Source organism: Kogia breviceps, chromosome 11 (genome assembly GCF_026419965.1).
Source record: "Kogia breviceps isolate mKogBre1 chromosome 11, mKogBre1 haplotype 1, whole genome shotgun sequence".
NCBI lineage: Eukaryota > Metazoa > Chordata > Mammalia > Artiodactyla > Physeteridae > Kogia > Kogia breviceps.
In genome coordinates, this window is record NC_081320.1 from 57,209,266 (window position 1) to 57,223,685 (window position 14,420).

At 36.1% G+C, this 14,420-nt stretch overlaps 2 protein-coding genes across 3 annotated transcripts in view; one reads left to right on the forward strand and one right to left on the reverse strand.

Moving 5' to 3' along the window:
• Window positions 1-11,422, forward strand: part of PPP4R3B (protein phosphatase 4 regulatory subunit 3B) — a 65,735-nt gene extending 54,313 nt beyond the window's left edge. For both annotated transcript variants that reach the window (XM_059080015.2, XM_059080017.2), the window contains exon 16: window positions 9,750-11,422. In XM_059080015.2, coding sequence (XP_058935998.1) covers window positions 9,750-9,845 — 96 coding nt within the window. In that variant the 3' untranslated portion in view covers window positions 9,846-11,422. The remainder of the gene's footprint in view (window positions 1-9,749) is intronic.
• A 2,029-nt stretch (window positions 11,423-13,451) lies between these two features.
• CFAP36 (cilia and flagella associated protein 36) overlaps window positions 13,452-14,420 on the reverse strand; it is a 35,612-nt gene continuing 34,643 nt past the window's right edge. Inside the window, exons 9-10 of the mRNA XM_059080023.2 lie at window positions 14,109-14,258; window positions 13,452-13,619 (exon numbers count right to left, since the gene is read on the reverse strand). Coding sequence (XP_058936006.1) covers window positions 13,518-13,619; window positions 14,109-14,258 — 252 coding nt within the window. The 3' untranslated portion in view covers window positions 13,452-13,517. The remainder of the gene's footprint in view (window positions 13,620-14,108; window positions 14,259-14,420) is intronic.

Here is a 14,420-nt window from a genome sequence, read left to right on the forward strand (position 1 = left end):
GAATTTTTAAATTTTCATTTTTTGATAGGAGAATTTAGTATAATATTATGGCACTATATTAAGAATATTTGCTGTGGAGTTATATTGCTTGGGTTCAAATCTTGGCTGTGCCTCTTCCTCTGTGTTTGACCTTAAGTAAATTATTTAATCTCTCTAGGCCTTAGTTTTCTCATTTTAAACAGGGATAAAACAGCACCTCCTTTATAGGTTTGTTGTGAAGGTTTAATTATTTAATAAATATAAAGAGTTTAGAACACTATTTGGCACATTCTCGATATGTACTAGCTTTTCTTTTTTTTTTTCTTTTGTGGTACGCGGGCCTCTCACTGTTGTGGCCTCTCCCATTGCGGAGCGCAGGCTCCGGACGCGCAGGCTCAGCGGCCATGGCTCACGGGCCCCGCCGCTCTGCGGCATGTGGGATCTTCCCGGACCGGGGCACGAACCCGCGTCCCCTGCATCGGCAGGCGGATTCTCAACCACTGCGCCACCAGGGAAGCCCTTTTTTTTTTTTTTTTTTTTTTTTTTAATCAAAGTAATATATGCACTTACTTTTAAAAGACAAATAGCATTAAAAGTATTGAAAAAAAAAAGTCCTCTTTTTTTCTCCTAGCTCTTTCTTCTGTTTCTAATTAATACGCCAATACTGCCATATTGTTTTACCACTCCGTACCAGATCCTCACGCTTATTACTCTCTGTATTGGTTAAAACAATATTTGATAATTTTATAGCTATAAAAACATAAATATTCTTTATTCATTAATTTTTTTTCCTGCTTTTTTTCCCCCTGCTTTTTTTCTATACTGTGCTTTTCTTTATAACTCTTCTCTTTTTATAGAGTAAATAACCTCTCAGGTTAGTTTCCACATAGTCTCCCCCTTGGAGACATCTCTCTTGAAGTCTCCCATCTTGTCCCAGCCTAGATTGGTTCCTCTCCAGACTTGCTGCTCAGCTGTTGTCTTAAGGCTGCCTCTGCCATCACCCTAATACTTCCTTTTGCCTTGCTTCTTTTCTTATGTTGATTGTTCCCTGGATCTCAGGTCTCTGTTCTCTTTCTTGATTTTCCATCCCATTTTGTTGGAGCATACACTCTCTGTTTCCTGAGAAAAGAATTCCATGAGAGATAAAGTTTGAGACCTTGCATGTATGAAGATGTTTTTATTGTATCCTCATACTTGATTGACAATTTAACTGAATGTAGAGCCAAATTAGAAGTAATTTTCTTTCAAAAATTTGAAGTTATTGCTGCCAAGAAATCCAGAGACATTCTTATTCCTGATTGTGTGTGTGTGATTTTATTTGATTCTTCTTGGAAGCATTTGGGGTTTTATCTCTGTATTCTGAAATTTCAGGATGATATACTTTGGGCATTCTCAGCTAAACAGTCATGACCTTTAGTTTTGTGACACTTTATGCTCTTTCACTATAGCTTATTGTTTGGATATTGGGCCTTATAATTTGCATAATTTTTCTCTCCTATTACTCATTTTTTGGTTCTATTTTCTCGGTTATTTCCCTGAGTTTTTAATTTACTGTCCTTCCAGATAATTTTTTATTTATGAACAAGCAAAATCAAGTGCGAACACAAACACATATTTCACCTTTTTTGATGCTAACAGCAGATTGCCGAATATATTTGTTCTACATCTTTTGGGGGAATAGATAGAAAAATAGCAATTGTTCTTGGAAAACAAATTAATTGCTCAGTCACTCAAGACTATCACAAAAATTTGATATTAAGCAAAATAGGAGCTCACAGAGGAAAGCACTAGTTATATTGGCTGTCAACCTTTTCCAACAAACTGACCACATTTCTAAGTGAAGGCAAGTTCTTTATCACCAATGGCCCTTTAGCCATTTTCACCATCATTGCTTTTCAGGTATCCAGCAAAGTGATTCAGAGGTAGACAGATTAGATAGATGAGATAGATAGATAGATAATAGATTCTTTTTTTAGATCCTTTTCCATTATAGGTTATTACAAGATGTTGAATATAGTTCCCTGTGCTATACAGTAGGTCCTTGTTGGTTATCTATTTTTTATATAGTATGGTGTATATGTTAATCCCAAACTCCTAATTTATCTGTTCCCCCCCCACCCTTTTCCCCTTTGGTAACCATAAGTTTCTTTTCTGTCAGTCTATTTCTGTTTTGTAAATACGTTCATTTATATCATTTTTTTTTAGATTCCACTTACAAGCAATATCATGATGTTTTTCTCTTTCTGACTTACTTCACTTAGTATGATGATCTCTATCTAGGTCCATCCATGTTGCCTCAAACGGCATTATTTCATTCTTTTTTATGGCTGAGTATTACTCCATTTGGTATATTTATCACGTGTTCTTTATCCAGTCATCTGTCAACGGACAGTTAGGTTGCTTCCATGTCCTGGCTATTGTAAATAGTGCTGCACTGAACATTGTGGTACATGACTCTTTTTGAATTCTGTTTTTCTCAGGGTATATGCCCAGTAGTGGAATTGCTGGGTCATATGGTAGCTCTAATTTTAGTTTTTTAAGGAACGTCCATACTGTTCTCCATAGTGGCTACACCAATTTACATTCCCACCAACACTGTAGGATGGTTCCTTTTTCTCCACATCCTCTCCAGCATTTATTATAATGTAGACTTTTTGATGATGGCCATTCTGACCAGTGTCAGATGTTACCTCATTGTAGTTTTGATTTGCATTTCTATAATAATTAGTGATGCTGAGCATCTTTTCATGTGCCTGTTGGCCATTTGTATGTCTTCTTTGGAGAAATGTCTGTTTAGATCCTCTGCCCATTTTTTAATTGGGTTTGTTTCTTTGATGTTGAGTTGTTTGAACTGTTTATATATTTTGGATATTAACCCCTTATTGGTCCTATCATTTGCAAATCTTTTTCCCATTCAGTAAGTTGTCTTCGTTTTTGCTTTGCAAAAGCTTTTAAGTTTAATTAGGTCCCATTTTTTTATTTTTGCCTTTATTTCCTTTGCTTTAGGAGACTGATCCAAAAAAATATTGCTACAATTTATGTCAAAGATTGTTCTGCCTATGTTTTCCTCTAGGAGTGTTATAGTATCTGGTTTACGTTTAGATCTTTAATCCATTTCAAGTTTATTTTTGTATATGGTGTTAGAGAATGTTCTAATTTCATTCTTTTACAGTTTTCCCAGCACCACTTGTTGAAGAGACTGTCTTTCAATTGTATATTCTTGCCTCCTTTGTCGTAGATTAATTGACCATAAGTGCATGGGTTTATTTCTGGGCTTTGTATCTTGTTCCATTGATCTATATGTGTGTTTTTTATGCCAGCACCATACTGTTTTGATGACTTAGCTTTGTAGTACAGTCTGAAGTCAAGGAGCCTGATTCCTCCAGCCCCGTTCTTCTTTCTCAGGATTGCTTTGACTATTTGGGGTCTTCTGTGTTTCCATACAAATTTTTTAATTTTTTGTTCCAGTTCTGTTGGTAATTGGATAGGGAATGCATTGAATTTATAGTTTGCCTTGGATGGTATGGTCATTTTAACAACATTGATTCCTTCATTCTTTCATGGAAAGAACACAGTGTATCTTTCCATCGGTTTGTGTCATCTTCAGTTTCTTTCATCAGCATCTTATCATTTTCGTCACCATCATTGTTGATTGCTACAATAGAATTGATTGGTTCTTAAAATTAAATAGATCAGGTGATAATTTGTCTGTTTTCCTTTGGGAGGCAACCTAAAGCTCTAATATATTTTTTAAAAATCACATTCTTTGAAAATGTTATAGTTTTCAAGGCCAGCGAAACAGTAGCTACTAATGAAATTTATTTATTATTGGCTGCATTGGGTCTTTGTTGCTGCATGTGGTCTTTCTCTAATTGTGGCAAGTGAGGGCTAGTCTTCATTGCAGTGCCTGGGCTTCTCATGGCAGTGGCTTCTCTTGTTGCAGAGCATGGGCTGTAGGTGCATGGGCTTCAGTAGTTGCAGCACCAGGGCCCTAGAGCACACAGGCTTCAGTAGTTGCAGCACATGGGCTCAGTAGTTGTAGCTCACGGGCTCTAGAGCGCAGGCTCAGTAGTTGTGGCACACAGGCTTAGTTGCTCCGCGGCATGTGGGATCTTCCCGGACCAGGGATTGAACCCGTGTCCCCTGCATTGGCAGGTGGATTCCTTAACCACTGCGCCACCAGGGAAGTCCCTACTAATGCAATTAAAAGATATTTTTTAAAGATACGAATGCTGTAGAGACACAGAATATTACTTTAGCTGTAGAGCTGTAAAATATATGCACATTTTCCTTGAGGAAAAATACTTACAAAATCAAAATGAGAAGCCATTAGCAGGTGCTAAAACAAACACTTCTTCTGCTACAGATTCACAGAAAAAGAAAACACTACATCTTGATTTTTCATATAACAAGCTTATCTGGATGAGCGTTCCATATCAGGACATAAAAGAACTTCCTCCATAGAATTCCGAAGTATGGATGGATATGTGACCTTTTACATACAACATTTCACATACATGTATATTTCTATAGAGAATGTGCATTTATAATTTTGACAAATGTTATCACATATAAATGCTCAGTAAAATAGGAATAAATGGATAATTTCTTAACATGATATATATGGCTGATACCAAAAGCTAGCTTTATCCTTAAGGAAGAAATATTAGAAGCATTCATACCAAAGTCAGGAACAAGACAGGATGCCACTATCACTGCTGTTATTTAACCATTGTTCTGGGTATTGGCCGGTGCAATTAGGTGAGATAAAGAAATTAAAGCTATAAAAATTAGAAGATATAAAAGCTGTCACTTGCTGGTGATTAAAACAAAATTTTACTCATGTTTATATAAAAATTACATGATTTCAAAAATTAGAAGATATAAAAACTATCACCTTTACTGATGATTAAAAATTTTTAATCATGTTTAAGGAAGATCTGTGTATTCTCTTTTTTTAATTTTTTTTTAATTTATTTGGCTGTGGCACTCAGGATCTTTGTTGCGGCATGCAGCATCTATGTTGCAGCATACGGAACCTTTAGTTGCAGCATGTAGGCTCTTAGTTGCGGCATGCAGGATCTGGTTCCCTGACCAAGGATAAATCTAAGCCCCGTGCACTGGGAGCATGGAGTCTTAAGTGCTGGACCACCTGGGAAGTCCCATCTATGTATTTTTTATTTCATTGAGTAGAGCAAGGGTCCCCAACCCCCAGGCCTGTTAGGAACCAGGCCACCTAGCAGAAGGTGAGTGGCAGGCACGCAAGCAAAGCTTCATCTGCCACTCCCATCACTCACATTACAGCCTGAACCATCCCTTCCCCCCATCCAAACCATGGAAAAGTTGTCTTCCACAAAACCAGTCCCTAGTGCCAAAAAGGTTGGGAACCACTGGAGTCAAGGATAATTCTTGAATTCTGTCCCCTTAGATTTGTTAATATGATGACTTATGTTAAGTTTCCTAACTTAAAATTTGTTAATTTGTCAGGTTTAGTTCAGAAAGAGTCATTATTTCTTCATAGGTTTTTGTTATTGTTACATCATTTGTTTTGATCCCTTTCATATTAGAAATGTTTCTCAAGTGTCTGGTGATGCTTGGATTTTCTTTCATGTTAAAAAGTAAGGTAGTTTGGGATTGACATTTGCACACTGCTATATTTAAAATGGATAACCAACAAGGACCTATGGTATAGCACAGGGAACTCTGCTCAGTTATACATATGTATATGTATAACTGAATCACTTTGCTTTACACCTGTTAATCGAGATTGTTAGTCAACTATACTCCAATACAAAGTAAAAGTAAAAAGTTAAAAAAAAAAAAAAGCCTTGAGGAGAAGTGCTTCAGTGAGGTGCTAATCTATTTATGCAACAAAAATATAAAATAAATTCATCTGTTAGGCTCACAGCACCAAACTAAAAAAAAAAAAGTAAGGTAGACTTTTCAACAAGACTGCCAATACAATTCACTGAGGTAAAGAATCATCTTTTCACCATGGTGTTAGGACAACTTGGATATCTGCATTCAAAAGAATGAAGTTGGACCCTGCCCCTCACCATGTTACAGAACTTAAAGTAGACAAAAGATTTAAATATAAGAATTAAAAGGATAAAACACTTAGAAAAAACTACAGGCGTAAATATTCATGTCCTCAAATTAAGCAGTGATTCTTTTTTTTCTTTTTGTTTTTATTCACCGCAAGGCTTGCGGGATCTTAGTTCCCCAACTGGGGATTGAACCTGCACCCCCTGCAGTGGAAGCACAGAGTCCTAACCACTGGACCACCAGGGAATTCCCCTAGGCAGTGATTTCTTAGGTATAACACAAAAAGCACAAGTGTTACAAAAGAAAAAAATAGATAAATCAGACTTCATCAAAATTAAAAACTTCTTTGCTTCAAAGGACACTATCACGGTGAAAAGGTAGTCCACAGAATGGGAGAAAATATATCTGATAAGGGACTGGTATCCAGAATATATAAAGAACTCTTCAGCACAACACAGCAACCTGGTTTTAAAATGGGCATTTAAAAAGATTTCTCCAAAGAAGATACACAAATGGGGCATATAAGCACATGACAAAATGGTCAGCATCATTAGTCAGGAAAATGCAAATTAGGAAAATGCAGATCAGAACCACAGTGAAATTCTACTTCACACCCACTAAAATAGCTATAATAAAACACATGGGACAAAAACGTGTGTTGGTGAGAAACTGGAACTCATACGTTGTTGATGGGAATTATCAATAAAATGGTGCAAATACATTAGAATACAGTCTGGCAGTTCCCCAAAAAGTTAAATTCCACTCCTAGGTATATACTCAAGAGAACTGAAAACATATGTCCACACTAAAACTTGTACATGAATATTAATAGCAACATTATTCATAATAGCCAAAAAGTGGGAACAACCCAAATATCCATCATCTGATGAGCAAATAAACAAAATGTGATATATCCATAACAATGAATATTATTTTGCCATAAAAAGGAAAAGGAATGAAGTACTGACACATGCTGCAACATAGATGAACCCAAAAACATCATGCTAAGTGAAATAAGCCAAACACAAAAGGCCACATATTGCATGCTTCCGTTTATAAGAACTGGTCAAAAATAAGCAAATCTTTAGAAACAAAAGTAGATTTGTGATTTCCAGGAGCTGGGAAGGAGGGAGGAATGGGAAGTGACTAATGGGTAGGGGTCTGGAGGGGTAGGGGTTGACAAAAACGCTCTGGAATTAGTGGTAACGGTCACACAACTTTGGGAATATACTAAAACCATTGAACTGTACACTGCACAGGGGTGAACTTTACGGTATGTGAATTATGTCTCAGTTTTTAAAATAAGGCAGTTAAAAACAATGAGAAGGGCCTACTGATGTGGACTTCATATAAAAGACTAGAGCAAATGCCCTGCTCTTTTCAGGGAGTGTTAGTGGTTTGGGGTTCTTTCCCTGTGGAGCCACCTAGCTCTTACAGGCGCAGCTAGTCTGCTACACCTGGTGAGTATAAGCTCACCTGCTGGTGTTCTGAGAGCCTGGATGGGAAAGAAAGCTTAGAATGGAGGTGGGCGTGTCTCTGCTCGGCATGCAGAAGTTACTGTTTCACCCTGGCACCTTTCCCCTGCCCTTTAGTGTGCCTGAAGTCCTGAAGTGCAGAGCCTTTCTGTCGCTTTTCCTTCATGGTTGGTGGTGGTAGAGGAGCTGGAATCTCCTAGTGGGGGTAGGCGTGTGGTAGGGGAACGAATTGTAGAATTGAGGACTCAGTTGTCTGTTTCACTGACTCGACTGTTAATTGTCTTCCCTGCTTTCCCCAGTATTTTGGTGCCCTTACTTCCTAGTCTTTTCTGCGGTTAAGACAAATCAGTTTGCTTCTTACTTCTGTATCCCCCTGCAAACCCTTCTTTCTTGACTTCGTTCTCCATTAAAACTGAGTTATTTTGCCTCTGATTTCTTTTTCCAAAAATGCCTTAACAGCTTTCATCTGCTGTTTTCTCCTTTCCTTTTTTGTCTTTGTTGATGTATTGTCAGAAACAAAAATTTTTTAAGAGAATATAATGCCTGGGAAAGCAATCTAAATGTCCAACAAGGAATTTAACTTTGGCGGTGTATCCGTACCATGGAATACTAGAGTTTAAAAGAATGAAATAGAACTTTGTGTACTAACATTGAAAGCTGATATTTGTTTAAAAACAATACATTTATAGTTATATATTAAAAGTCTGGAACCTGTCAAATTCTTCACAGTGTGCATCCGTGGATTTATAGTTCCTTTTACTTCCAATATTTCATATTTTGTATTTTTATTCTTTGTATGGTAAACATGATTTTTTAATGTATAATGAGTTTGTTTATGGTGTATATATATGTATAGATAATAGAGATAAAATTGAAAATTAAATTGTGTAGCCAAGTGTCAGATAGAATATTTATTGATCTTATGCCAAAAATTATTTTAAATGTTAACCATTTGGAACTGAAATGTTTGTACATTATGATATATAGGATTAAAAGCAAAATTAAAAGTTCCTTAATTTGCTGTGTGAATATCAGACTGGTGCCTTTTTATGCTGTAATTATGTCTTCTGTTTCCTTTCGTCCAACTTGTTTGGCTTAAAAACCAAATAACAAATAATAATGATAACAGTCATAATAGCTAATAGCAATTACTGAATAGTAACTACATACCAAGCACTGTGCCAGGTGCTTTACGTTTTACTTTAAATTTAGCCACACTACTTCTTGCTTATCCAACTTCGATTTGTGTGTTAAGCTGAGAAAGAAGCAGAAAGATTCTCACTTAAACTATAAGTTTTATTTGGTTCACAGACTTTCTGATAACTGTTTCTAGCTGCTCAGAGCCCTTTGCTGATTAATATTACAGTGTTTCAGTTATATTCTGGTAAAGTGTTAATGCCAGATGCCTGGATTCTTTAGGTATGAAGCTACTTAGGTTTGAAATATGACTCATTTCAATTGTATTTGCTTATCCCCTAGAGGTCTTAAGGGTTTGAACTAGATGCAGTGTTTACAGTAGCTCTCTTAACCTGTAAGGTATGTGTACAGATTTCATGGAATTGGTTCAAATTAATGCAGACCTGAGGACATATTGTCTGGGTAACGTGTCCAGAGCTTTAATAGGATTTGCAAAGGGGTCCATTACTTATAAAAGGCCAAACACCTGAAATATCTGATCCTTTTCTTCTGGGTAGAGAGAGATAGCCCTAAATTTTTGTCAGTAGTTTTTAGGAACCATTTCATGTGTTTATTATCGTCAGCCATTTAAAATTATTCTTCAAAAAGCAGAACAAAGAACAATGATGTGTACTTAGTGATGAAATATATACATGAGGAACAGAGACTAAAAGGTGACTTTGTGTCACTGGCTGGCTATCATCTCTAGTGTAAGGTTAGAGAAATGAACTAGTTCATCTCCAAGGTCCTTCTAGCTCCAAATGTCATGATTCTTTGTGAGTCCTACTGTTTGGAGATATTTTTCCACAGTGAAATTTTGCTGAGTTGAATTATGAGGTATCATTTAAAATCCCATAAAAAAGTTGAGGGTAACTAAGAATACCACCAGTTGTACTTATTACTAAGTGTTCATAATTTCAAGCAGTTCTTTTATCAAATTCAAATTTATCTGTTTCAGATATCTGTGGTTAGTTTAGAAAAATGATTTCTAATACCTTTAAAAGTGACTACTTTTGTACTAATAAGCTTTTTTATAAGTTACATATGTTAAGTTTTTTTTTTATTCTTCAATAGGGAAGTTTGGTTGGTTTAGTGGATTATCCAGATGATGAAGAGGAAGATGAAGAAGAAGAAACATCTCCCAGGAAAAGACCTCGTCTTGGCTCATAAAATATTTACTGGGGACCCTCAACATGTGGTTGTACAAAAATGCTGCAACTGTTCAATGAGCTGAAAATCTGAATCAGAAAGCTTTCTCACTTGAACTTATAAATATACAAGGAATAGCAAAAGACACTCAGTATATCAGCTAGGAGAGTTTAGTTCTGTAAAAAAAAAAAAACAGGCTTCCCAGGAACTTGATCGCTTGCTAGTAATTAAGGGGTTTGCCTTTCAGGCTGTCAAAAAAAAAAAAGTTAGTAACCAGAACCTGGGAGATAGCTTCTCAGCAAGGAAACTCTCAGGTTTTGGGACGGTTTAGGGGAGGGACAAAGTTGATAAAATAATATTAATGCAGGGTTGCTCCAGGAGGGTTTCTGATTTAGAAAGTTATAAAACTTCAGTTGCAAACCCAATAACATTACTTGTATAATGGTGCTGGCCATGTTGTTCTTTTAATCAATTGCCTCTTTTTAAAAGAAATTTTTATGGAAAACAAGTTCAACTATCATAAAAGATGAAGTTAAGCTGTTGGGACCATTTCTTTGAAGATATAACAGAAATTCAGCCTTACTGGTAGGTAGAGGGAAATACACCCTGTATTACAGCACATGTTGAGTTTTCTACACCAGGAACTTTCAGTGTGTATTTTGATGAAAACAAACAAGCTGGATTCAAAATGGAAAGTTTTGTTAATATAACTTTAAAATCAGCACTTTTAGAGATAACAGATGCCAAGAATCAGTACGGTAGTATTCCAAAATGATTTTCTCTAGAAATGGGAGTGGATTGAACAGAATGTTTTCAGCTGCCTACCAGTACAATCTTTTGTGGAAGATACTTTGAAGTCATTTTCTGCTTTGTTAATAAAGTTGTCTCTCTCCAGAGCTGCAGGCAAGTTTTAAAGTATAATTTATAAAGACTAACATACAAAGAATAGTGCTGAATTAAGTGGCATTTAATATCTACAGGCCATTTTGATCCAAGAAGTTACTTCAGTGTCAGAGTATGCAGCACATGAAGCTTTTCCAAGAACTAACAAGGGTGTAATATGAAAGCTGCTTTTTTTTTTTTTTTTAAGAATAAAAGCACATTCCATGTACGTAAATAAATTTAAAATAATAAACTGAGGCAAACAGTTAAGAGGTTTTATTTTTAGAACAGCAAGTTAACTGTAAATATTTTAATGTTAGTTTGCTCATCTATGATCTGAGATGCTGAAGTGAGAAAAACATCCCCCAAACTACAATTTAATGCATTGGGAAGAAAAAAACCAAAAATCTAAAAATAGTAATTCCAGCTACAGTCTTCAGATCACCCTTGTAATGTGTTACGGGTCCATTTTTCCTGGAATAGCTTAAACTGAAGCAGTTTCCCCTGTTTTGGAGATTTTGTAGTTAATTTTAATTTTGGCTATTGTTTGGAAGATGGGCGTTCTGTGTAGATACGAAGTATAGTTTTTCCATAAAACAGATGTTTATTTTGTATTAAAAATACCACTGTACTTGTTTTACACCATTTGTATACATGTGGTGATATTAATGCTGACCTGTAAAATTCAGGAATTAAAATGTGACCCTGTAATTCTATGTTTGTTGCTTTTGTTTGGTTTGTTGTAAATATAAGTAAACTCCATTTTGAGATGTGTCCATTTTATAATATCTTTTTAAAGCCAGTAAGTTATCCATAGATATTTATTCTAGACCACTGTGTCATACACCAATCTGAATGAAAGAATTCTAAACAAGGGTCAACTGCACATAGAAGGTGTGCCTTGGATACATAAAGTCCCAGCACCAAAGCATCACAGCATTGGGCTGTTAATCACCTCTTTGATTAAAGGTACATATATTGAAAAAGACCTTCCACCTCATAAAGGCAAGTGACTCAGGATTTAAACCAAGATCAGTAAAGTTACCATATGAATACATTTTCTTTCAAGCAAATTTTATCAAGCCCCTTCACTCTTCTTAGCTCTTACTAAATTTCCTCTTGGACTCTAAGAAGCCCAACCCTAAAGCATTTCCCTATTTACTCTTGACTCTTCCTGATTAAGTAATTTTATTTTAAGTTCCAGTAGGAAGTATTATCTTTATATATCTTATGAAATTTCTTTAATTTTCCTTTCTGAAGAACTGCCACAAGTCTTTTAAATCATTTAAATCATCATAAGAAACTTTACTTAGAGCAGAAATGTGAATGTTTTGTTGAATTACAGGAAAACACTTTTCATGGTATAGATGCTCACCCACAATGATATGAAAACAAGACTTAAAAATAACCCTTGAAAGAATAACTAAAGATTACACGTTAGCTGCTGTCTTAAATGACTACCCTCAGGCAGATCAAGATTTTTATCTTTATCATCTTCACTCAGTGAAGCAAGCCAGAGCCCACATTTGTATGCCTGAGGTTCTCTTAAAATTATATCTATAAACATGTATGCAATATAGAAACTATTTTTAATAAAAAGCTACATGAACAGATTTCTGTGTTTTAACCACTAGTTTTTCAACTTGTCCATCTGTGATGAAAATGTGACAAATATAAGATGCTGAGTTTTCTCTGGACGTTGAAAGTTGTAACTAACGTAATTTTGGTATCCCTTTTAAAAAGCTTATAACGATAGATTTAAGGAGATAAAATGGAATTGTAAGTTAAACTCAGGAGTGGCCCATAACTAGAAAAGAGGGTGCTTATGGGATGACACAACACAGGAAGCTTCTGAAAGGAAGGTTTCTCTCCTACTATTTCTGGTTATTTTTTAGCAAATGGACAACAGAACACTACCCGGGATCACTTCACACGCAGAAGACCTACACCCATGGCAGAATTCTGGCCAACAGGCTCAGAAAATTGTTCCTTTATCTGTTTTAATGGTAGCTCTTCTAGAAAGAGTAATCGACAGTATTTTTAACATCCCCACGTCTATTTTCAAAGTCCTGTTTGCACCTGCCTCGATGTGGGATGCTAAAATCTGTCCACCACCTCCCCAGAGAACCACTCTTTTCATTAGATTGATTACCCTATACCTGTTCACCCACAGCTACTCTAACTCACCCAGTAGTTTCCACACAGCAGCCACACATCTTTTTTAAATGAACATTTTCATCATGAAACTTCCCTGCTTTAAAACTTTTCAGTGACGTCCAACTGCCACTATAAAATGTTTAAAACCCTCACATTCCCTACAAGCCTTGCAAATCAGCACCCCACCTATCTCCAATTCCATGTGCTACCCTCTCCCCTCATTCTGTCTATGCTAGCCATACTGACAGCTGCAGGACCCTGTTTATGATAAAACACTGCCCTTTTCCCTTCTAACAAACACTTGGCTCTTCACTGGCCCCATGAAAGCAGGGACCCTGTCGATCTACTAGGCTACTGTATCCTTAGCATGCAACACAATGCTTAGCACAAACAATGAATGAATGAATGCACTATCAGCTTTCTATACCTTCTCTCCATGAGAGAACGTTATTCAGAAATTTGTATTGAACTGGTCAGCATAAGTAACTGCCTTCCCCACCACCCTTTACCGCAAATGTTTAATAAAATAGTAACAATAAGGTTATATTTCCATTTACAAACACAAGTATTTAAAACTAACAGGCTCTGTTTAAGGATTAAATAATTTATTTTTAAGAAATTTTTAACTACTGCTTTGCTAAATTGTTCTTAAGATTACTTATTAATAACTTCTTCTTTAAGTTTCTCTGCAAGCAATCTCCTCTTTAGTAATGTCTGCTTCTCCTCTGCTGTCATTTCTGGTTTCTCTGTCATTTCCTTAAAAAGAAAAGAAAAGAAAAGAAATTGGCTACAGTAGTATAAGATGGGTTCATTTTCTAAAATTTCTAACATACTGCCTTGAACAAATATTAGAACATTCAGTAAATTTTTTTTAAAAGCCACACATAGAGTGAGTTCCCTAAATCTCTTCTTTGTAAAAATCTCTTCTTGGGGAAGCCTTTTAGAGGTGGTGGCTAGGGTACTGATGCTGTTCTATGATAAAATATTTCAAAGGCTCAGGTAAAACAGACGGCTGACCCTTCAGTGCTCAGAGCAGGGCAAGTAAAGAATCATAAAACTGCTATCATTTCTACTTCACAAAATCCTCCTATCACAACCATCTCACTGCCTAGAAAAGACTTATTACTAGCAGGTGCTACACTAACAGGGAGGTTAATATGAATAGATCTACAAGAGCACATATGCTGATTTTGAGAATCCCACCCCATAGACTTGCAAATTTTTACATACTAGAGCTATCCATACCTCTACCTCCCCAGCAGGTTTTCCTTTCTGCTCCAAATTTTGTATGTGCTTAGTCCTCATATCCTTTCTCATGGACATCAACTTATCTCTCTTCTGCTTCAGATAGTGTTCTCGTTGCCGGAGCTCTTCTGTTCCAAGTGTTGATAAATTCTGGGTCAAATAAGAAGGAAAAATCAAGTCTGCATAAGCGGCACAGATACCCACTGACTGATTAAATTAGAAGTCTGAGTTCAAGACAACAACAAAAGCCAAGTGTGTATGGCTGTTTACATAGTTTGTTCATTTTGCTCATAGTTCTTAAAAAGTAATCTT